At 38.7% G+C, this 23,063-nt stretch overlaps 1 protein-coding gene across 1 annotated transcript in view; it reads left to right on the forward strand.

The window, feature by feature from the left end:
* The window catches only part of DYTN (dystrotelin), a 44,571-nt gene that overhangs the window by 14,646 nt on the left and 6,862 nt on the right, over positions 1-23,063 (forward strand). Inside the window, 5 exon segments of the mRNA XM_010985456.3 lie at positions 323-394; positions 655-818; positions 6,197-6,308; positions 7,690-7,838; positions 20,602-20,761. Of these exon segments, the coding sequence (XP_010983758.3) occupies positions 323-394; positions 655-818; positions 6,197-6,308; positions 7,690-7,838; positions 20,602-20,761 (657 nt within the window).

Raw genomic sequence — 23,063 nt, forward strand, 5'->3', positions numbered from 1 at the left:
AAGGAAGGTTCAATAATTTGACTGGGCTCATAAGAGGAGAAACGAGGGAAGCTGTCCCTGTGTTGCCCCCATTGTCAGACTTTCCTCTCACCTACTCCCACCTCCCAGCCCCACTTCCTCCCACGTGTTCATTCGTTGTCTCTATTCATACACTGCACAAAGCCCACACATTTCTTGTTTGCCTCGATTGAGACAGTTCATTCAGTTCAGACACCAAATACTTGGGACTCCCTGGCTGTAAGTGTCACCACTCAGGCGTGACTGGTGGCCACTTATTTCTCCATTTCTTAATCCCCAACATGGGGTTTCTTGCCTCTTGTAGATCCCGACTGTCGTGGGGGAGAGTCGTGCTCTGTGCTCTGTGAAGAGTGCTACACGCAGCTGTTTCCAAGGGGTGAGTGCCATGCAAACATTCCTGGGAGCTGGGGGCAGACACACCCGCAGACCCATTTCAATCCCAGACCTATCACTCCACATCGCATCCCAGACGACCTAATTTATGAGGTCAACTTGCCTGCCCCTGACTTTGCATGCGATAAACTTCTTCCTCTGAGACAGAAACAGAGCCAGAGAGAAGATGAAGGTACATTTCCATCTCTGTGAGAGACCAAAGTCGTGCATAGAAATTCGACTGAGTGTGCCATTGTCTTTCAGGTGCTGAGCTCAGCCATCAAAGAAGAGAAATTCCTATCCTGGTTACAGTCTGAGCCTCCCATCCTCCTGTAGCTCCCAACCTGCTACCGACTGTCAGCCACTGAAATGGCCACTCATCCTGTGCAGTGTAGAATCTGCAGAAACTTCCCAATCACAGGACTGAGGTACAGTTACTCATCCATTGCATGGACAGTCATTCTTCAAATAAGTCTAGAGCTGGAGCTGCATCTCTCCAGATTCTTTCTGTGGTCCTTCTCACATATCTAAAGCTCAGTTATTTGGGGGAGGGGGGAGGTTAATTTCCTGCATGAGGGATCCTGCTTGATAATAAATTGTGTTTTACCTTCTATAATTAATGGAATATTAAATTCTTGCACTGACACACACTCTGACCCCTAGACAATTTTATTCCTCTACAGTGAAATATTTTTGTTTTTTGTTATAAAAAACTTTTTAAATACTTTGGAGCAATCCATACTAACAATAATAATAGCTTACATCTGTTAAATGTTAAACAAATCTTAGGTTATATGTATAAAATGTAAAACGTGTAATAACTCTATAGAAAAGGTGGTGTTATGCCTAACTTGCACAGAAGCTAAATGACTTAAGCTTAAGCTCTCATGGCTAGAGAATGGCAGAGGCTGTGGACTGAAGCCAGAGTCCCTGCTTTGCACCCATGATGCTCTGCTGCCTCCTTGTGCAGACAAGTGAGAACTTCCTTGGACGCCAAGGAATGATCAGGCTTTGTGGGAGCAGCTCACGCCAGACCTGGCTTCGAGGTAAAGGCAGATTTGAAAGCTAGTTTTGGAGGCAGGAGATCCAGATCTTTCCACGGCTTTGAGGAAGACAGTCCAAATCCCATCTTAGGGAAATGGTGCTGTCGGTCTCCTGTAAATAAAATGATAAGGAAATGAAATTCAAGTTATGGTCAAAGAGAGAAGGAAATCTTGCAGGTATAGGCCGGGGACGGGGGACACCATTATCCTGGTGTCAGGGCTGGAGCTGTGGTAGGACTGAGGAGCTGGGACAACCTGGGAGCTAAAAACAGGTCAAAAAGGGGGGTGCCCAGGAGAGGCAGGAGGAGTGAGGACTCAGGTGATATAAATTATCGTCCCACTGGTATTAAATAGGTCTGCTGGGTCCACTGAAAAACTGGAAATCAGGTTTGAATTTTGCTGAGAAAATGAATCGGATTTGCAGAGAATTCTGAGGACCCAGTGAAAATTCATTCGTGAAAAACTCTTCTCAAATAACTGAAGTTGAAACAATAAAACATATAAATGGACCCGACTGCTGGAAACTAAGCAAACTAAACCAAAAAAAAAAAAAAAAAAAAAATCGCCACACCACAGTGAAAAATAAACTTTTTCTATTGGGCAGTGGAGTAGCATGAATATGATTTACCGTGTTATGTGTGTAGCATGATCACTTATCCAAAAAACGAGCATTATTTAAGCAGTTACTGTGTGTCCTGCGCTGGCCTGCTTTCACCCTGCAATTATATAAACTACAACTTATACAGTGAAATATTTTTTCAAAATCATTGTGTATAATATAAAGCATGTATTATTAGTTTTATTTTATAAGGGCATCCCAAAGAATTTGAATGACTTGCTCAGTTCACTCAAAAAAAAAAAAAGAAAGAAAGAAAAAAAAGCAAAGGCAGTGGGCTAGAAGTGCCACGCTTTAAGTTTTAGATTATGTCCTTATCTATTGAGAATGAGATTAAGCTTCCTCTTAGAAATGCATCCTTCTTCCTAGACACCCAAGGCAGTGTGGAGTTCTCTAATATGCAGACTGCTGGGTAGCGTGGTCACAGCCTGTAATCTCTCTGGGCCTCAGTTTCTTTTTAAGCAAGAGAAGGAAGGGTGGGTCAAAGAGTAACTTAGGCTTCTTTTAGCTGTAACCTTCTGAGTCTGCTAGAAATTGCTTGAATGTATCGCAGTCCTCCTAACCTTAAACCTGTGTTTTTTGGCTCTCAGAAAACTCCAGCAATAGCCTCAAGGCTTTTAGTTTCAGTGAGATTAATAAAGTCACTTTAGAGCAGAAGTGTTTGCAGACATGAATGTAGCAGGACGAGGGCAAAGACATGACCTTCTAAAGTAAGAGAAGATAAAAAGACCAGAGATTGTTCCTGAGCCAAGTGTTCAACTTTAGCAGGATGTGTCACGTTGACACTCTGTAATAGTAAGTTTGAGATGATATTAGGGAAAAAACTTGGTTCTCTGTTGGGAAAGGCATCAACAACAGACCAGCCTCATTATCCACACTACACCCTTTCTTGTGCACCTGTAGGTAGCTTCAAAGCACAGAGGAACCAAGCCAAGGTTAGGGTCAGTGTATTGTCCCAATGAGTCCTCTGCAACCACACAGGAATGCTAAATAAATCAAATCATCTTTACAGAAATACTTTATGTTATACACTTCATGTAAAAAGTGAATATCTCCCCAGTTATGCATGTTGAATAAATTTCAAAGCTTTGTAAAAAATTTTGCAAGGCTGAGAGGGCAGGGTTTACTAGCCCTATTTTCCTCGAGGAAACAAAGTCATTCATTTAATTTCATTCAACTAATGTTCTTTGAAAACCTATCATGTACTGGGTATCTTCAAAAGAGTGAGCTTAAATTTCCGTATCAAGGTCACCTAGTAATAGCCTTGTGTGATTCAGACTCAAGTCTCCTGCCTTAGTGGTCTTTCATAGTGGTTAAAATAGGCACATGAAAAGATGCTCAACATCACTATGTTAAAGAAATGCAAATCAAAACTACAATGAGGTACCACCCCACACTGGTCAGAATGTCCTCCACCAAAAAGTCTACAAATAACAAGTGCTGGAGAGGGTGTGGAGAAAAGGGAGCCCTCCTGCACTTGTGGTGGGAATGTAAATTGGTGCAGCCACTATGGAAAACAGTATGGAGGTCTTCTAAACAACTAAAAACGGGGTCACCATATGATCCAGCAATTCCACTCCTGGGCAAATATCCAGAGAAAATGCTAATTCGAAAAGATACATGCACCCCAGTGTTCAATAGCTAAGACATGGAAGCAACCTAAATGTCCATTGACAGATGACTGGATAAAGAAGTTGTGGTGTATATATATATAAACACACACACACACACACACACACACACACACACACACACACACACACACAATAGAACACTACTCGGCCATAAAATAGAATGAAATAATGCCATTTGCAGCAACAAAGACGGACCTAGAGATTACTATACTAAGTGAAGTAAGTCAGACAGAGAAAGACAAATATCATATGATATCACTTACATGTGGAATCTAAAATATGACAAAAAAGAACTTATTTACAAAACAGAAACCAATTCACAAACATAGAAAACAAACATGGTTATCAAAGGAGAAAGGTTGGGGTGAGGAATAAATAGGAGTTTGGGATTAGCAGATACAAAGTACTATACATAAGTAAATAAACAAGGTCCTACTGTATAGCCCAGGGAACTATATTCAATTCTACCACTTATTAAGTAGTTGTGTAACCTTGTGCAAGTTGCCTAAACTCTCTTCGAATCAGTTTCTTCATCTTTGAGGATAATAATAAGAATGCCTTACCTTAAAGAACTTTCGTGGGGATAAACTGTGTCAACACATGTCCACCACCTGATGCATGGAAAGAGCTCAAAAATGTTTGCTACTATTATAGTCATTCAACACTCTTTATTATTATCTTACCCTGGGATAGGTGTCGGGGATGGCAGTGAACAAGGGCAGTGAGAACTGGTCCAGTCATCTGTCGATGGACACTTAGGTTGCTTCCATGTCTTGCCTATTGTAAACAGTGTTGCTGTGAACACTGGGGTGCATGTATATTTTCAAAATAGTGTTTTCTCTGGATATATGCCCGGGGTGGGATTGCTGGATCATATGGTAAGTCTATTTTTAGTTGTTTAGGAACCTCCATACTGTTTTCCATGGTGGCCACACCAATTTACATTCCCACCAACTGTGTAGGAGGGTTCCCTTTTCTTCAGCGAGAGAGCACCTGCATTCCCCTGCTCTGCCTTCAAATGACTGTGGTCAGAAGCCCTTTGGCCATCTGGCCTCAGGAGCATTCCACGTTTTTATTCCTCCGTTCTTCAGAGTTCTCAGTAGATCTGACAGACTCCACTCTTCTCCTCCCACCAGCCTCCATTCCTTACCCCTCCTCTTCTTTCTACTGGGATTTCCTTCACTTTCCTCTTCGGCCCAGCATTCTATGCACAATGTGTCTCACTTCGTCCATAAAACTGTATCAGAGCGCAGCAGCCCACAGGGATTGCCCTCTCTCTCTCCTACAGCGCTTCTTTTCCATGCTTCTCATTCGGCACCTCGTCACATATTACCAAATTTTGCTGGTTTCTACTTCCAGCTTCCATATCATTTTTTTTTCTTTTGCAGCAAGATTGGAAATTTGAAAAGCATAGGAATTCTATCATGTTTCCACTTCTGTGCCTTTAAGACAGAGGTTGGAAATGCACATGCTTTCCGGGGCAAGGCGAGTAGTAGGAAGGAGGGATGCAGGGAAGGGCAGGGACTGTGTGAAAGGAGGAGCTGCCACCTTGGCCTCACCCATTGTTGCCGCTGATGTGAGGATGCAACTTCATGCCTCATACACTGGAGTTGAAGAAGGGAGTTAAAATATGAGGAGAAGAAAGTATAGATCTCTGGTATTTTACAGACAAACAGTATGATCCCACTCATCCTTGAAATTTACTGATTCATGACTCTGAGGTCTCACCAGCTCTCCCCAGTATCACAGTATTCTCCCTGAGTGCTAAGAGACACCCTTCCTTACCAGAGTGTCTCAAGATTTCCTCGTCTCCTTCTGGCCACAGGAGATTTAAGATTGTAACTGTTCATTATAGAAAGTCTGTAACATTGATGTGTTAAGAAACTTGGGTGTGGTGGTCACTCAGTTTTGACTGGTGAGGAAGTCCCCCTCTCCCACTTTCATGGGAAGATATATACTAATTTCTAAAAAATGACATGTTTATTTTAGATCCTTTATCTATGTTTTTTTTTATTGTGGGAATGGAGGTCCAATACCATCATATCTCACAAATTTTCAAAAGAAGCTAGAATTCAAACTTTATTGAAATCTCCCATTTTTTAAAGTTGGCAATTAAATTAAAAATATTTGAATGCATCGTGCGGCTCTGCAAACTGTGGCTGCAAGCCTGCGGGTCTGTCCTAAGGTTGCAGCACACAGTACTCTGCATGTGAAAGACACTCGGTATTTTTGGTGGCGGGGAGGATGAACCAGTCCTCTATACTATAGTTTGTTGATAAAACTATATTCATTGAATGCTATATTATAAAAAATGCCATCAGAGTCATGTAATTGATTAAATAAGCCATCAGAGTCATTTAATATCCCTGAAAAGTTTCAGAGAAACTGTGTACTCACTTGATAGCTCGGACAGTTCCTGCAATGTTTTAGAGTGCTCGTCCTTCACCTGAATGATGTTTTCTTTGCTCAACTGCTAGTAGTGATGTCAGCCACACTTCCATTTTAATTGGCAGATACCGCTGTCTGAAGTGTCTCAACTTTGACATCTGCCAGGTGTGTTTCGTATCTGGTCTTCACAGCAAGTCCCACCAGAAGTCTCATCCTGTGATTGCGAACTGCATCCAGGTAGCATCTAATGCGATGTACCAAACTTCATGAATCTTATCAATGCAATCTACAGTGATTTAAAAAAAAAAAAACAACTTCCCTTCCAGTGAAACCACAGAGTCTGCTCCTTTCATGTGTTATAATATTTAAGACCAAGCAAGTGGCCAACTCAATCTTAAATATCTCTTAATATACAAATACTTTACATTGTAGATTTTATTAAAACCTAGAAAATATCCAAGGTGTAAGAGGGCAGAGGCATTGGAAATGGATACAGATTAAAAAGAAAAAGCTCTGGTTTGGCGAAGATAATGTAATGAGACTTCTAGTTGCTAGTACATTTTGAAAGAAGTTTTCTTTTTTAGCATGTCTTTTCCTGAGCACTAAAATTCAAGTATTTTTTCCTTTAGGAAAAACCAAAGAGAAAAGCCATTATCTCAGTTTTGACTGGAAGAGTATAAAACTAAGACTTCATACCTGACTTTCAATTTTTTTTTTTAAGAAAATTATAAATGCTCAGCAAGAGAAGTCCGCTCTTACTAAGGAGAAAGAGCAACAGGATATCTTTAAAGCAGAGAGCTTTTAAATTTTCCCAGAAAGAACACTGTCTTTTTGTCGCTAAGCATGAATCAGTGTCTCCATGCAGATGGTCTCACCCCCAAATTTCACATTAGTGAAAGATGTTGATTAATTACTTTTACTGAGAACAGTTTTCCCACATTCTCTCTTTACCATGAATGGTTCACAAAAGTCAAGCCTCAATCTTGCCAAATAATTTTCAGTGGATATTGCTTTACTAAACTTTTATTAACCGAGATCCTCAGGTTTATTGGCTCTGTGATCCTCCTGTTTCTAAGAGCCTGGGGAGAGATGGGGTTTATCGGTGTTAGACTGACACCATGTGGTCACTTTGTTATTACACTTTAGATTTCAAGGGTTGAAAATTTTTAATAAAACATCTCATTCCTTTGTTTCCTTTTGGCTGACATGTGGACGGACTTCAGGTGGTTTGTGAATTCACTGAAACTGTATACAGAATTAAATGTATGAGCATTTTTCTGAAGATAAATTCTCAAAGGAATCCCCCAAATTAGCAACCATCGACTTAGTCCTCTTTCGTACCCTCTTCTGGCTTGAGTGCACCTTCTTGGGTTGCTCTAAGAGGAGTTATTGCAGAAGCTGGCAGGTATTTCACTGGGAAATGTATACTATATGTATGTGGATAGAGGGAGAATGTGAAGACATTCAGGTAGCAAGGAAGTAAGATGATTTTTCTGTGGACATAAAAATAAGCGAAATAGTTTCAGGACCTCTCGTGGTGGCCAGCCCACCCAAGTAAGGAAAGAAGACCATGTTAAGACTAATGTGGCACCCTTTTGAATGTTGGGTGTTCCAGCAGATGTCAGCAAAGGACGACACAAAACTCCTCCCTAGGACCCTCAGAAACAACCTGCTCCAAGGGCGCTGCAGGAGGAAAGAAGCTGCGAGAAGGCAGTGGGTGCTGGACCAGGTAAATCCAAAGGATATGGCTCACCATGCACAGGCCAGGTGAGTGTCTGTGAGTGACAGTCCTGCAGGATGGCAGCCTGGAGTCTGGGTACCGGGTTACACAGCCAGCACAGGGCATTTGCACAGGTGTGAAAAAGGTTGGAGGTGAGAGTGGGTGAGGGGTTGAGATGCTTTTTTCTTCTAGAAATGAACTTTAATTTTAAAGTAGAACAAGGGGTAAAAATACCTTTAAGTGGCCCATCCAATCATTTAGAGCTATCCCAACTAAAGATCTCCGACAGTCACAGAAGATTTTTAATATTAGAATATTAGAATAACTTTTTCTATACTTTAAGTTTTTGTTGATTTGCTTTTGAAAGCCTAATTCAGAATTAATGCTTTTTTAAAAAGGGAAAGAAAGGCATTCCATCACTCACAGATAAGTGCTATTCACAGTTTAGTGTTACCAAATCAGGAATTATGCTACAGAAACAATTTTTCATTCTTCTCTCCCATTTACATTAAATGGAGAGCATTTTCCCTGTCATGTTTCCAAAATGTCACTTTTAATGACTTCACTCTCATTTTTATAAGGATGTGCTTATCATTGACCACTTTGGTTATTTTCACATTTCACTTCACCTCCCCCAGTTTTCCAGGCAACATCCCTATACATGCATTTTGTATATTTTAAATATTTTATTAAGCTTAATTCACTCAAGTAAAACCATTACATCAAAAATTGTGAATTTTGTTAATCCTCAAAATTCAGAATGCAAAACTATGCTCCAGAGGGTTCACTCTATTAGCTGTTGCCAGCTAGAAATTTTATAAAAATCTATTTATGATAACCTATAAAAATTATTTTTAAAAGAAACCAGGAAAAAGAGTTTAACAAAAGACACAAGGCACATATAAAGAAAAGTGCAATATTTCATTGAATACAGAAAACAAGACCCGAACAAAAGAAGAAACGTACAAATTCCTAAGAGAAGACACTAGCGTCAGAATGCACATGATCCAAAAATTAATACCACTGATCCACCGTATTTGCAAATTCCATGTTTATTCATTCACCCTCTCATGAAAATTTATTTGTAACCCTAAAATCAGTACTCACAAGGCTTCTTTGGTCATTTGCAGACATGCAGGGTGTGGAAAAAGTTCTGAGCTGTCTAAAGCACAGCTGAGATCAAGTTGAACTCCACTCTGCCTTCTGGTTTCAGTTCTCATAGTGTAAACACAGATCCTTTACACAGTCTAATTTGTGCCATGTTTTTCACATTTTGTGCTCTCTGTTGGTGATTTCACTATTGTAAATGGCTTCCAAACATGGTGCTGAAGTGCTGTCTCATGTTCCTAAGCACAAGAAGGCTATGATGTGCCTTAAAAAATACGTGTGTTAGATGAGCTTCATTCAGGCATGAGTTATAGCACTGCTGACCATGGGTTCAGTGTTAATGAATCAACAATATATATTAATGAAGTTATCTTTAAACAGAAACATGTATAAAACAAAGTTATCTATTGATTGGTTGATGAAAATGTTCTGACCAGAGACTTGCAAGAGCTTAACCCTGTGTTTCCCCTAGAAGATGTGGTTCAGTTTTCACTAATTCAGTGTTCATGTGATTTCACAGAACATAACCACCATGAATAATGAGAATCAACCACATTTGGTTGGGGGGTACAGCTGAAGTGGTAGAGCACACGCTTAGCATGCAGTAGGTCCTGGGTTCAATCCTCAGTACCTCCTCTAAAAATAAATAAACTTTATTGCCTCCCCCCAAAATTAAAAAAAAAAAAGAATCAACTATGTTTAAATTAAATGCACTTCCAAATAGGATCACAATTTTTTAAAAAATAGAATAAAATAATAATGAAGACATGTTGAAAGGAAAAATGTACAAGAATATTTAAAATTGTAAAATTAAAGAATAGTGAGAAAGGATGCTCTTCCACAGATATTAGAGCCACTGTATATAAACAAGAAATGGCTACATAGAGCCGAGGGCAAGAGTACAAAATTATTGATCCAGGTATAAATGGGAACCTCACATTTGATGAAGGTATTATTTCAGTTCAATGGGAAAAGATGCAAAACTGGTTAGCCATTGGAAAGAAAACAAAAGTGGCCCTTATTTCACCCCATAAACTAAAATAAATTCCAAAGTGTTTGAAGTTTAAGTGTAAAAATAGTTTAAAATAAAAATATTAGAAAAATTTAAGAAAACTGGGTTGGAGTAGAGCTTCCTAAGCAAGACAAAAAATAAGGAATCATGAAGGAATATATATATATATACACACACACACATGCAAATGTAAACATTTTCTCATGGTAAATGATATCAAAACAAAATCAAAAATAAGTGTGACTTAGAAAAGTATTTTCACTCGGAGGACAAACTATGCTGTGGAAAGGTCCCTGCAAATTGATAAGAAAAACTCAAAAAGAAGACGAAAGAGAAGAAGAGGAGGAGGCGGGAAAGGAGGAGAGAGGAGGGAAGAACAAGGGGAAGAGGAGGGAATAGAAGGAGGAGGAGGAGGAAAAAGAAATAAGGAAGAAGAAAATTAGGAAGATAAGGAGGATGAGGAGGAAATTACCCCAAATATCTAAATCAGCCATTACAGAAGAGGAATTCCAAATGGCCGTTAAACACACAAAAAATTTGTTCATCTTTGCAAGCAGTTAGAAACATGCAAACTAAAGGAACAATGAGATACCATCATTTTTTAAATCAGAATAACAAAGAGTGAACTGATAACAACATCCTGTGCTGGTAAACATGGAAGAAATTAGGTGCTTTTGACATTGGATAGAAGTATAAATGGCTACAGACTTTTCAGAAACTAATCTGAAAAATAATCCACTCAATAAAACTTTAGTGAATTCTCTTCTCGGGACTGGGACTACATCAGGGAGCTGAAGACACAAAGATCTCATGGAGTTTTCATTCTGTTGGGGGAAACCAGACAATTAAAAATAAGCATATACATGGATTATAATAATATATTAGAAGTTAAGAATACTGAAGTAAAAGAAAAAAAGGAGAGCCAAGTAAGAGAGAGCAAGACAGAGGGGAAGTTGGTTCACAAATTTAAATAGGGTGGTTTTAGTGGTCCTCAGTGAGAGGTGACATTTGAACAAAGCCTTGAAGGAAGTGAGGCAGTGAATCTTACAGGTACCTAGGAAAGCATCCTGCTAACTGAGACAGCCAGCTCAAAGCAGGAGTGGACCTGGCAGCTCCAAAGAACAGCAAGGAAGCCAGTGTGGCCAAGTGGAATAAAAGGAAATATTAAAAGTAACCTGAAGGGGGCAGTGTAGAAGCAAGGCTATATAAATATTTTCCCAAAATTTCTTCTAATGTTTCTGTTTTGAATTTTAATTTAATTTTTCAATCCCTGTGAAATTTATTTTAGGAAAGGTCTAGCTCTGGTTATTTTTACGTGGATAACCAATAATGCAATCTTTTCCCACTTGATTAAAATACAAATTTTGTCACATATTAGGTGTCCTTATATACTTGGATCAGTTAATAAGATTTGTATTCCCTTCCTCAGATCTATGGGTCAACTCTCTAGGCTATATTAAAGATATGATCATGGTGGTGCTACAGTAAGTAGAAGGAGAAAGTTGCTCTCATCTGAAATGGGGAAGGATATCGGTGGAGCAGGTTTGTGGGGGACGATCAGGAGTTCAGATTGGGACATGTTAAGATTGCGATGTCCTTGGACAACCACATGGAGATGTTGAGAAGGCAATTTTCTATTCATGTCTGGAATTTGGGAGAAAGTCTACTGGCGATCAAATTTGGGAGTTGTTGACATATATAGTTTATAAAGCCACAGGATTGTATGAGATCACCAAATACAGTGTAGATGGGGAAGAGAGGAAAACTGAGAACTGAGCCCTGTGACACCCAACATCATCACATAGTTGGAGAGAAGGTGAAACATCAGCAAGGGAGTCTGAGAAAGAGTGATGGAAGAGATGGGAGGAAAACCAAGAATGAGGAATCCCGGAAGACAGGTAAAGAAAGTGACTCAGAGAGGAGGGCGTGATCCACGGTGTAAACGCTGCTGCTAGGTCAAGTAAGAATTGACCTTTAGATTTAGCACCGAGGAAACCATTGATGACCTAAAAAAGAATATCGTGGGGTATTGGCTGTAGAAAGAATCATCCTGGAGGCTGCTTAAGAAAGAATGAGAGTTGAGGAATAGATGATACCAAGTGGGAAAATTCTTCCCAGGATTTTTTTTTTTTAAACTGGAGCAAAAAGACAGTAAAGTGACTGAAGTTAAGAGAATGTTTTGTTATGATGTGGAAAATAACAGCATGTTAGTGCACTGATGGGAATGAGTTTGTAAAATGAAAACGATGATTTGGTGTAAGACGAGGAGCACTGCTGGAGCAACAGAATCCTGCAGTCAAGAGGGAACGATGGAAATAAGGGAGGGGATAGCTCAGTGGCAGAGTCACGTGCTTAGCATGCATGAGGTCCTGGGTTCAATCCCTAGTACCTCCACTGAAAAGTAAAATAGGTAAACCTAATTACCTCCTCCCAACAAAATTTAAATAAAATAAAAGAGGGGATGGAATCCAGTGCACACCTAGAGGGGTTGGCTTTAGAAGGGTGGTATCTACTAACCATGAAAATATACACAAGATTTGGCCCTTGATTCATTTTTGAAACTCTGTCCTGTAGGAATAAAATCACCACTACCTAGAAAATCAGGATGAACATTGTAGCATTGGAGGGTGGGGCAATAAAGAAGAAACCTAAAGATCCACTGGTAGAAAAATGGTGGAATATATACGGGACAGACTCACAACAGAAAGTGGTGAATCTACTTAGGAACAAATTTTAGCATCTTTCTATTATACTAGAGGGCATCCAGCACCGTGCATTCAAAGAGCAAGTCACAGAATAATGTGTGTGGAATGATGCCATTTTGTCTCAAAAACAAATTAAACATGTATTTTGCTGTTTGTAAATATTTGCATGAGTATAGAAAGTGGAATTGAACAACCCCAAGGTATTAACATGATCTGAGATGGGGTAGGAGCAGAGTGTGTCACTCAGAAGTTGTGTGACAAAGAAGTAATGGGTTACCCTGTTTTTCTACACCCAAATGCCCACCCTTTCAACACATAATTAAAGTTTACCACCGCAGAATCGCTTCTTGCCCTAGACTCTCATCGCTTTCTGTAGAAATAATCGCAGGATGTCAGAAGTGATTTTATGTTTGTCTGTTCGTTAGATGTAAAGTCTCGGTGAGCAAGGAGTTCTCTGCTTTTTCAAAAAGTGTTTTTATATGCAATAACTCAAGATGGTAGTATGTTTTAAATAGTTTTTGAACAAGGAAATGAAACTAAACGGAATTGTATAAAATTGGAATATGCCTGACCTTAAACCAGGCTATTCTATGCTCCTTTAGATACCACATAATAACCACACATCTCCGCTTAGAACCCCTAGTATCTGACCTGGACAAGATGACCTGAGGGGTTTTCTTTGCATTCTCATTTCTAGATTATCAAGAAGGAGGGAAATGGAATTTTTCTTCCTAGTATTGGCCAATTAGCTCTATATCAACTGCGTGGTTGGAAAAAAGCACAGGGGGAAAAGTTGGGCTACTTTGTTATTTTTTGGATAGTGAATTTAATATCTGACTTAACAGTTTCTTTAAAAACTTTCTTTAATGTCACACTTGATCATTAAAAATTATTATAACCAGTCACAAAATTCTACCGTAACAGGCTGTCCATTCAGTATAACAGCTCTGAAACACCAATACGTGTAAGTCCAACTGGTCCAGTAGAAACAGCAGCCACAGAGGCCTTCAGACAAACATCTCAAGGGGTCTCTCGGGCTCAGCAAACCTATGACAGCAGCCGGCAACATCGGGTGAGTCCAAAGGGGAAAAGAACAAGTAAGGCGCAATTAATCTGGTACATTTTGCACTGGTGCAGCGAAATTCGGTGAGCCATTCCTTAGCTTGGGGCATATATTCAGGTTGTTCATGTGATCAAGGGGAAAAATCTAGGAACACATTTTTAAAATAACTGTTATCTCCAATCTTAAAATGCTACATATTTATTATGGAAGATCTGGAAAAGTCAGAAAGGAACAAAGAAGAAAATTAAAATTGCAATCAATCCATGATATAACCATTGTTAATATTTTTGGTTTACTTTCTTCCTTGCAAATATTTTAAATATAGTTTGCATCATACTGCAAAGTGTATTGATTATCTAGTTCTATAACTGTAAGTTACATTGTGAGAATTTTCTTTTTTTAAATGTCATTTATTTTATTTATTTTTGAGGGAGAGGTAATGAGGCTTTAGAGGAGGTACTGGGGATTGAACTCAAGAGTTCCTGTATGCTAAGCATGCACTCTAGCATTTGAGCTATACCCTCCCTGCTACATTGTGAGAATTTTCCACTGCCATTACAGTTCTTGCAAAACATCTTAATGGTTGTATAATTTTTATTCAAATGGACTTGACATTATTTATTTAACCCCTCCTCTGTTGCAGAATATTTGGGTTATTTCCAACTTTTGTTGTAATTTAAAAATTTACTACTGAAATCTTCATACTTTATTCTTTGTACATGTCTCCCCAGTTATTTCATCAGGATATATTTCATAAAGTAGAATCACAAGAATGAGAAGTGGGAACATTTTTAAGACTCCTCATACAAAATTTCTATTTAGAAAGGATATACCAAATTATACTCCCAGTAATTTCAAGTTAACTATCTCGATCCTTGCTAATATTGACTACTACCATATTTAAAATTTTAATTTTATGAGCAGAATATATTTTGTTTACCTTAACTTCCATTTCTCTGATTAAGAGTGAAATGAAACGTCTTTTTCCACCACATAGTTTAGAAGGAAATTGTATTTTCTCTTCTGCTGGTGTCCTCTGATCATTTTTACTGATGCAGCTGTTTGATTTATTAATGTTTTTGAACTTCTTAAATGTTAGGTTTAACTGTGGGAAATCTTTCTTTATAGTTATTTCCTTTTAGTCTTATTTATAATGTGACTTGCTATGTAGACAACTTCAATTCTTATGAAAACACTATCAGTCTTATTCAGAATTGAAATATTTATGAGTCAGAATAGTCTCTCTCTCAGTGCTATTTTTGTCCATTTTGAGCATTTGAGGTTTGGTAGCTATATATAAGCAACTAGACATTTTTCTTCTTAAGTTTGAAATGGTTTATCTGCCATAAGAACTATTTATTTCTTTAACAATAGCCACAATTCAAGAGTAAAGCCCGAGGACATTGGAGCCGTTGTAATATTTAGATCATCTTTTCTATTTCTTCAAGTGCAATAGTATCTTCATGCTTTCTGCAGTTAACTTTGATAACTTGATTTTCGTGAGAAAATCATCTACTTCTTCAAGATTTTCAAATTAATTAATAAAGGTATTTTAAACTTATCATTTTATTCATTTTTCAAATCTTCAAATTTCTGCTTAACTCAACTCAAATATGCTCAATTTTTACCCCAAAAGAATAGTCACATTTGCCTCCAGAGAATCAAACCAAATATCTGTTAAGAAAACCTATACTATCCTCAAAATACAAAACTGCCTGGCAGTCTTTGGCCTATGTAATATAATTAGTGGCATAGCTTTTCCTGAAGAGCAGAGTAGATCAGGTTAATCTGATGTTTACAAGGACAAAATACATTGTAAGTTTTCTATCCAGCTAAGAACTATGAATTAAAGGCAACAGTGGTATACAAGATTATAGTATAATTTGTATTGATCGTTGTGGCATGTTTTAGAAAACTGAATAGTGACATCCTTAAGGAGACACAAAACCTATCCTCATTTACATGTAGCGGAGCAACGTGCATTTTGAGTGGGCAATTCTAACACCAACAACACACGCCACCGTCTCAATGCAACTGTCTTATTCACTGCCTTAGTGGAGGAAGTTTAGCTTTAAAGGGATGCTTCCTAAGTCTACATCCTGAAGGGAAGCTATATTCAACTTCGATATCTTTAAACTACTCCAGTGTCTCTAGATTCCAAGTCTCTGCCCCAAACTTCGGAACATAGCTTACTTACAGACAAAGCTTTCTTCTGCCCACAGTGCCTTAACTTGACAACTCAGTATCCTAAGATTTGATATAGTTAAAAAGTAGGGAAAAGGGGGAAATTAGTTCATCCATACATAAAGAAAATGTTCAGGAATTTTAGAAGGGAAGAGATGAGAGACGAAAGTGAAAGAAAAATCAGAGGGAGGAAACAGCAAAAAAGCCTCAATGAAATTTATTTCCATCAAACAGCTGAGAAACGCTTCTTGCTTTTTAAGCGTACATTCTGCAGCTACTTGATCCTGTTTTCAATCAGTTGTTTATTTGCTCTCCCATGCGTAACCTCACTTGTAGGCGTCCCCTCAATCATCGTAATCAGTACAGTCTGATCCTAAGGAAGGTCTTCAGAACAGGATCATCTGTGATGTTTTTCAATCATCAGAGAGAAATTAGAGTTCCCATTCTGCAGTTATATGGGTAGAAGTGTGAGTGGAGAGTAAGTCTTGTGACCCCCCCAGTAATAAGGCCTGTGCAACTGCTTCTGGGTGATGTTTTTTCGGGTCTCAGTGCGTTTGCATCAGCAGCTCACGCAGGCGTGCCACTCAGAGACACCCCTCACTGCACAGCCACAACGCCTCTTGCTGGAGTGCTCGGCAGAGTGGAGTCACACGTGTGGGGACAGATGAAGAGCTGCTCCATTTCCTGCTTCAAGTAAAAGAGGAAGAAAAGCCATTTTCACAAGGCAGACTCTTTTTTTTTTCTTTTTCACTCTAACATTGATTTATTCTGAGGCAAGAAATGGTAAAAAGGTTTTGCTGTTTTGGTTTCCCTCCTGTATTTCACTTTCCTCTTACTCCCTCTCACGTCTTTCTCATTCTTAAAGTTGCTTCCGCCTATCTTCTGTATGTAATACATGTTTTTCTTTGATCTTTTTTAAAACACATTTTAATTATACAAATAAAACATAAATCTGTTTGTTTTGTAAAAAGTGAAAGTATTACAGAAAAAGATAAGGTCCTTTTCAGCCAAAATTCCCAGCCCAGATTCAGTTCCTAGTTTTCCAGAGGTAATCTGTTTGGCGTGTATCCTCGCAGACCTTATTCCATGCATACAGATATTCAACTATTCATGCATGTGTGTATGTGTCCAAAGAGGGCAAATGACCAGTATTTATTAAACTTAAAATCTGAGAACCTTGCACATAAAAGCACAAAGAGGCATTACAGCTTTTTCACAGCAGCATTGCTTATAATTCTGAAAAGTTGGAAAAAGCCTAATGTTCTTCCATTGCAAATGACTAAATAAGCCATGGTATCTATTCTATGGATATACGATGGTACGGCCATATGTGCTAACCTGAAATGCTTCTCTATTGCAGAATCATAGGTACCAAATGATACCACTGATACTAATGATAGAAAGTTCACTGATTCAAAGTGAACTACACTACGCATGTAAATGCTGAATATTTGAATGAAGAAGGGACAGGCACCGGTTGCTCAGAAAGACCACAGAGAGCATGCACCAACCGGAGAATGTGACTTCAAGTCTACAGCTCACTTTTGCCTTTCCACTCTACCCTCTTCCTCTTTCAGGTTATTTCTATGGAAGAATGTTCCCAAGGTGGCCAGTTTCTCTTCCGATCTTTTGTAGGGAGAAGAGAAGGCCACAGAACAGAGCCACAGCTGCTTATGAATGTAGAGTAATGAAATCCAATCTCCCATCCAGACATGTGGGAGCCATGGGCTGGTACATGATGCCCCAGGAGCCTGGGCCAGGCTGGGTCAGGTCAGGATTTGCACTTGGGTTGCAGTTCAGGAAAGTAGAATGCAATTTGAGAGATCAAGTTTGGTGAGAAAATCCTAGATGAGAACTGAGCTGATTATTATTAAGTCAGTGAGACTCGGTGAATGCAAGAGAAGGGATGAGTCCAAGTAGATGTGCACGTAGGAAGCATGGAAAGATCAGAAATTTTCAGTAGAAGGTGGAAGGTAGAAGTGAAAGATTTCTTGAGCCCAAAGAAAGAAAGTGACTCAGCTGTTTTCGGGAGATGCCTTTGTGGAAAGAGAGGTTCTGGGCAACCGCCCAACCCAGGCAAAAGACTATTGTGACTTATTTTTAAAACCTAAAAATCTTGTTTATGTTTAAATCTCTTTCAAGAAAAGTGTCTTGTAAAAATGAGACGGTGACTGCACATTGAGCATATGAACATCAGCATCACTGTGTATGAACTTACACCCAAACACTAGTCACTTTTGAAAAAGAATTTTTAAAAGATATGTTGTTATCATGTTCTTAGGATGAATTTTTAGGCATATGGGTTAAATTCAAACCAAAAATGCATTTTCTCTCTTTCTTGTTTCTCCAGACCATAGTCAGCATTAGGAATGCACTGTGGAGGACTCACAAATCCATTAACGCTCTCCATCGGGACCGAAGGTAGGAACCACATGTGTTATGCACAAATACTGACAGCAGATATGCACCAACAGCATTTTGCTTTGCTTTTACAGGAAAAATTTCTACAAATTTTTTACCATGCTCTTAAAAAAAAAATTGGAAGACATCCTATGATTCTAGTATGAAGGTAAAAGGAGGCTTTAACTCCACTTGAATAGTTCAGCATAGCAAAAATCATCTGGATAATTACATTAAGTTTTGATTTTGATTGACTGATTTTATTCCTTGAAATTTGGTTGTCAACACACAGAATACCAGTGTAAACCTGATTAATGAGTAAAATCTATGTGAAGGCTTTATCCTTGTTCCTGTCTGCCCCATTATTTTTGTCAATGATTTGGATAAAACAGTAGAGAGCATAGTTGTTAAATGTGTTACATGATACTAAAAGACACAGACAATAAGGTGAATGACAATCTTGATTCACTAAGACATCATAATCTGGAATGGGGGCAATTAGTAAAGATCAAATTGTAAAAGATTAAATGTAAATCCTATAATTATAGGCCCAGGTTCCAGCAAATAGTGTGGGAAGACCTGAGATGTCTAGTCAACTGTAAGTTCAGCAAGCACGACACTCTAAGGACAGAGAATGCTGTCTAGAGATGCCTTCGGAGAATGTCTCTTTACTGTCTGTTATATAAAATCCCTGGGCTGACTCCTTCCTTCCTGAAAAGTCCATCATAAACATGTACTTGAAACTCCAATTATGATCAAGAATTTTGGAATCAGACTCCTGTTTCACCTGTGTGGCTGTCTGGAAGTTTGAGGGCCATCCTTTAGAGATGCCTGCTTTGGATGTGAGCCCAAACTAGATCCCAAGGCCTCCCCAAGATCTGTGGTGATCAGGACTTTCAAAGGCTCTAACATTGAGAAATGTTGTTGCACTTCCTACCAGGGAGCCAATGTCTACAAATTCCACAAATATGACAACAGCAGTGGTCAAAGGATAAGACTGTACTTTAGAAAGCCAATTTTTTAACACCTTCATTGTGGTATGATTCCTGCAGAGTCAACTGCATATATTTCAGATGTATAAGTTGGTGACTTTTGATAGATGTCTGCACCAGTGAAACTACCACACAACGAAGAGAGCTAACATTAGAAAGCCAATTTTGACTGTACACATACTGTGTACAATTGCAGAGGATTTGTCATGATGCCAAATGGAAAAAATAAGTTGCCAGAATAAAGAGATAACAAGCAATTATTAAGTAATAGAGTAAGTAAAATGTAAGTAAAAGCAAGTAAAACAGGAAGGATGTCATATAATGTGACTGTCCAGAAGTTTGAAGGCTTGAGACTAAGTCAAAATCTAAGATCTCAAGACGTTCTGTAACAATTAGACATGGCACAAAGCCACGGAAACGGGCAGAGTAGGAAGGAGATGGGCGGGTACGGCTGCGAGGTTGGGGGGCTCTGGTTTGCAGCTTCAAGTCAGCCAGTCGGGGAGGGCCTCTCTGAGAGTATGATGGTGAGCAAAGACTAAAGGATGCGGCAGTGCGCTGGCCAAGAACCTGGGGGGAGGAGGGTTCCAGGCAGAGGGGACCAAAAGGGCAGACTCTGAGGGGAGAATGTGCCAACTGTGTTCAAGGAGTTGCCAAGAGCTCTGTGTGGCTGAAGGGCAGTGAGTGAGCAGGAGAAACCAGAGAGGAGGTCAAAGAGGGAAGGGGACGCTTGGCCATCTTGCCGAGCTTTGGCCACCTCTGTAAGGACTTTGATTTATTCTGGATAAAGAGAGGAACCATTGGAGCAGAGGAGTAACATGATCTACCTTATATATTTTTTTTTAAAGAAATTACCCAAACTGCTTGGTTCATTCTGAAACCAATGAACAGTTTGACTTAAGAAGAGAAGGCAAAATTGACTCACCATTCACAAACGGCATCGTTGCTCCTTCCCTGTGGCCTTGGTCAGGTGCCGGGTATTTAGCCACGACATCTATGCTATTATTCTAGATGGAGTGTCTCTAGACAAAAGGACAATGAACAAAGTAGTATTTGACTTTAGGAGCTGCTGAAGGTATGCTGTCAAAAGTAATTTGTAACATGTATGGTAAGTTTTCGAAAACACCTCTAAAACCAATGAAATTCTTGGTGGAATTGTGTATATAACAGACACAAAGGGCTGCTGCACATGGTGAACAAGCAGTTTAAAGCAGGACTGATCACTATGAGATAATAGTCGAGGCACAGGCTTCTCTGGCATCTTCTACAGAAAGGACCTGAAGTACATTTTGCATCTTGCTGTGCTGGCCTCTTGCCCTTCCAACCCACTCAGACCTGTCCTCTTTCCAGGCTCCTTAAAAAGCAGTTAAATCGGTACAAAGACAAGCTGCAAGCCGTATACGCCTGCCAGGAGGAAAAAAGTTGCAGATTGGAAACAAAGATTCATGAACTCACAACCAGCCAGGACAGTCTGTGGACCAAGCTCCAGCTAATGGGACAGGAGCTACAGGTATATAGTGTGGGCGACACTGGCCATCTTCACCATCTGGATGCCGGACCTAGAATCCTCTGGCTGAGGGACGGCTGCAGCCTGAGGCTTTGCATCTCACTCTGATCAGCCTCTTCCCTTTCCCTTGGCTCTCCATACCTTGACCAACTCCCCCTTTCATCAGCCAGATGGTATCTTCCACCTTTGGGCAAGAACAGTATTGGTACCATTTAGAAACAACAGTGGTTCTTTACAGCATTGATTGACTTTTAGTTTCAGCACATGCCTTTTAGATTCTTTAAATTTTTTGAGGATCCCAAGGAGATTTTGTGAGTTATATATATCGCTATTTACCCTAATCAAAATTAAAACTGATAAGTGGTTTTAAAACAAATTTGTTAACTAATTTGAAAATGAAAATAATAAACACATTGTATATGTAACATTTTAAACAGTAGCTATACTTTTTTTAAATTAGAAATGGCATTGTTTTACATTTTCTACAAACCTCTTTAATGTCTGTCTTAATAAAAAACAGCTGGATTTTTCTAACTGCTTCGGCGTTCAATCTGTTGCAAGATGTTTGAGCTGAAGTATATCAAGAAATCTGGCCTCACGTAGATTTGCAGTTGCAAAAGAGAGGAGTATTTTAATAGACTTTTCAAATAATTGGAGATCTTCTTTGATGCTACACCAACACATGATAAATGATCATTTCTTAAAGGATAGTTGTGATATTGAATCTGAAACCATCTCTCTTTCACACTCTGTTTCATTAAAACACAGTGTTCAGTTACACTTCTTAAATGAATCTTTACCCAGGTGATTTTGTACCATCACACATCGGTCATTTGGAAGTTCACCAAGTTATGCCAAACTTCCTAATCTCACCTATTTCATTATACAAGATTTTAAAAAATCATATTCATTAATATTACCACTAATATTATCAGAAAAGTCCTCAAGAATTGGAAAGCTAGCAAGCTCATGATAGTGGATGCAAGTTATCCAAAATTCTAATTTTTGCTTGGAGGCTCAACTGTTAAAATTGGCAACACGTGTCGTTGTTTTCCTTACTGTCACAGTCTCACTTCATTCATTTTTGAGAAAATGTTTGCCAAGTACCCAAGTCTGAAATTCTTTCCCACAAGAGGCAACTTTAGTATTTCAGTAAACATCAGAAGTGTTTTATGCATACTTCTCATTTCATCACATACAATACTAAAAAGACATGCGTTGCTAGTAAGAAAGTTAAGAATTTTTACTACACCATCCAGGATATTCATTTTTCCTTTTCTTCTTTTTTATTGAAGTATTGTTGATTTACAATATTGTGTTAATTTTAGGTGTACAGCAAAGTGATTCAATTTTATATATATATATAAATAAGATATATATGTATTATTTTTCAGATAGGATATCACAAAATATTAAATATATTTCCCTGTGCTATACAGTAGATCCTTGTTGTTTATCTATTTTATATATAGTAGTGTGTATCTATTAATCCCAAGCCCTTATTTTATTCATCTCCCCTTCTCTTTGGGTAACTGTAAGATTGTTTAGTATGTCTGTGAGTCTGTTCCTATTTTGTAGATAAGTTCACTTGTGCCATATTTTTAGATTCCACATATAAGTAATATATGATACTTGTCTTTGTCTGACTTACTTCACTTAGTATGATAATCTCTAGGTCCATCCTACATATGGCATTGCTACATATGGCATTACTTCATTCTTTTTATGACTGAGTAGTATTCCATTGTGTGTGTGTGTGTGTGTTCATATACCATATCTTCTTTATCCATTCATCTGCATTAAAGATATTCTTGAGTGGAATTGCCTTTTTATTTTTAACTACAAGTGCAGGATGGTAAGAATACCATGACTACGAGCACTGCTTGGTGATGCTGCCTTGATTTGTGCTAAAGCACCAACAACTTCAGCTTTACTTATCTGATTTTGCACCACCAGTGCAAGTGTCAACACAATGAAAAGGCAAATAACAGATGCTATTTCACAGTAACAAGTGTTATTGTGAAAATAATTTTGACCTCACGCACCCCTGAAAGGGTCTCAGGGACCTCCAGGAGCCTGTGGACCGCACTTTGAGAACCATGCTTTGTAAGGAGCACACCCCCTAGATTTTATACCTATGGCTTGCCATGAAACCCTTCACAGCATAGTACCTGGATAGATTATTATGAACATGTTTTGTTGTAATGCTTTTTGTCTGTCAGTCCACTGTATCTTTGTGTTTTTAGATATTCCTTATGATATTTTTAGAACTTGAGCTTTTGGAAACAAGAGTTTTCCTAAATTC

The sequence above is a fragment of the Camelus dromedarius genome, chromosome 4 (genome assembly GCF_036321535.1).
Source record: "Camelus dromedarius isolate mCamDro1 chromosome 4, mCamDro1.pat, whole genome shotgun sequence".
Classification (NCBI taxonomy): Eukaryota; Metazoa; Chordata; class Mammalia; order Artiodactyla; family Camelidae; genus Camelus; species Camelus dromedarius.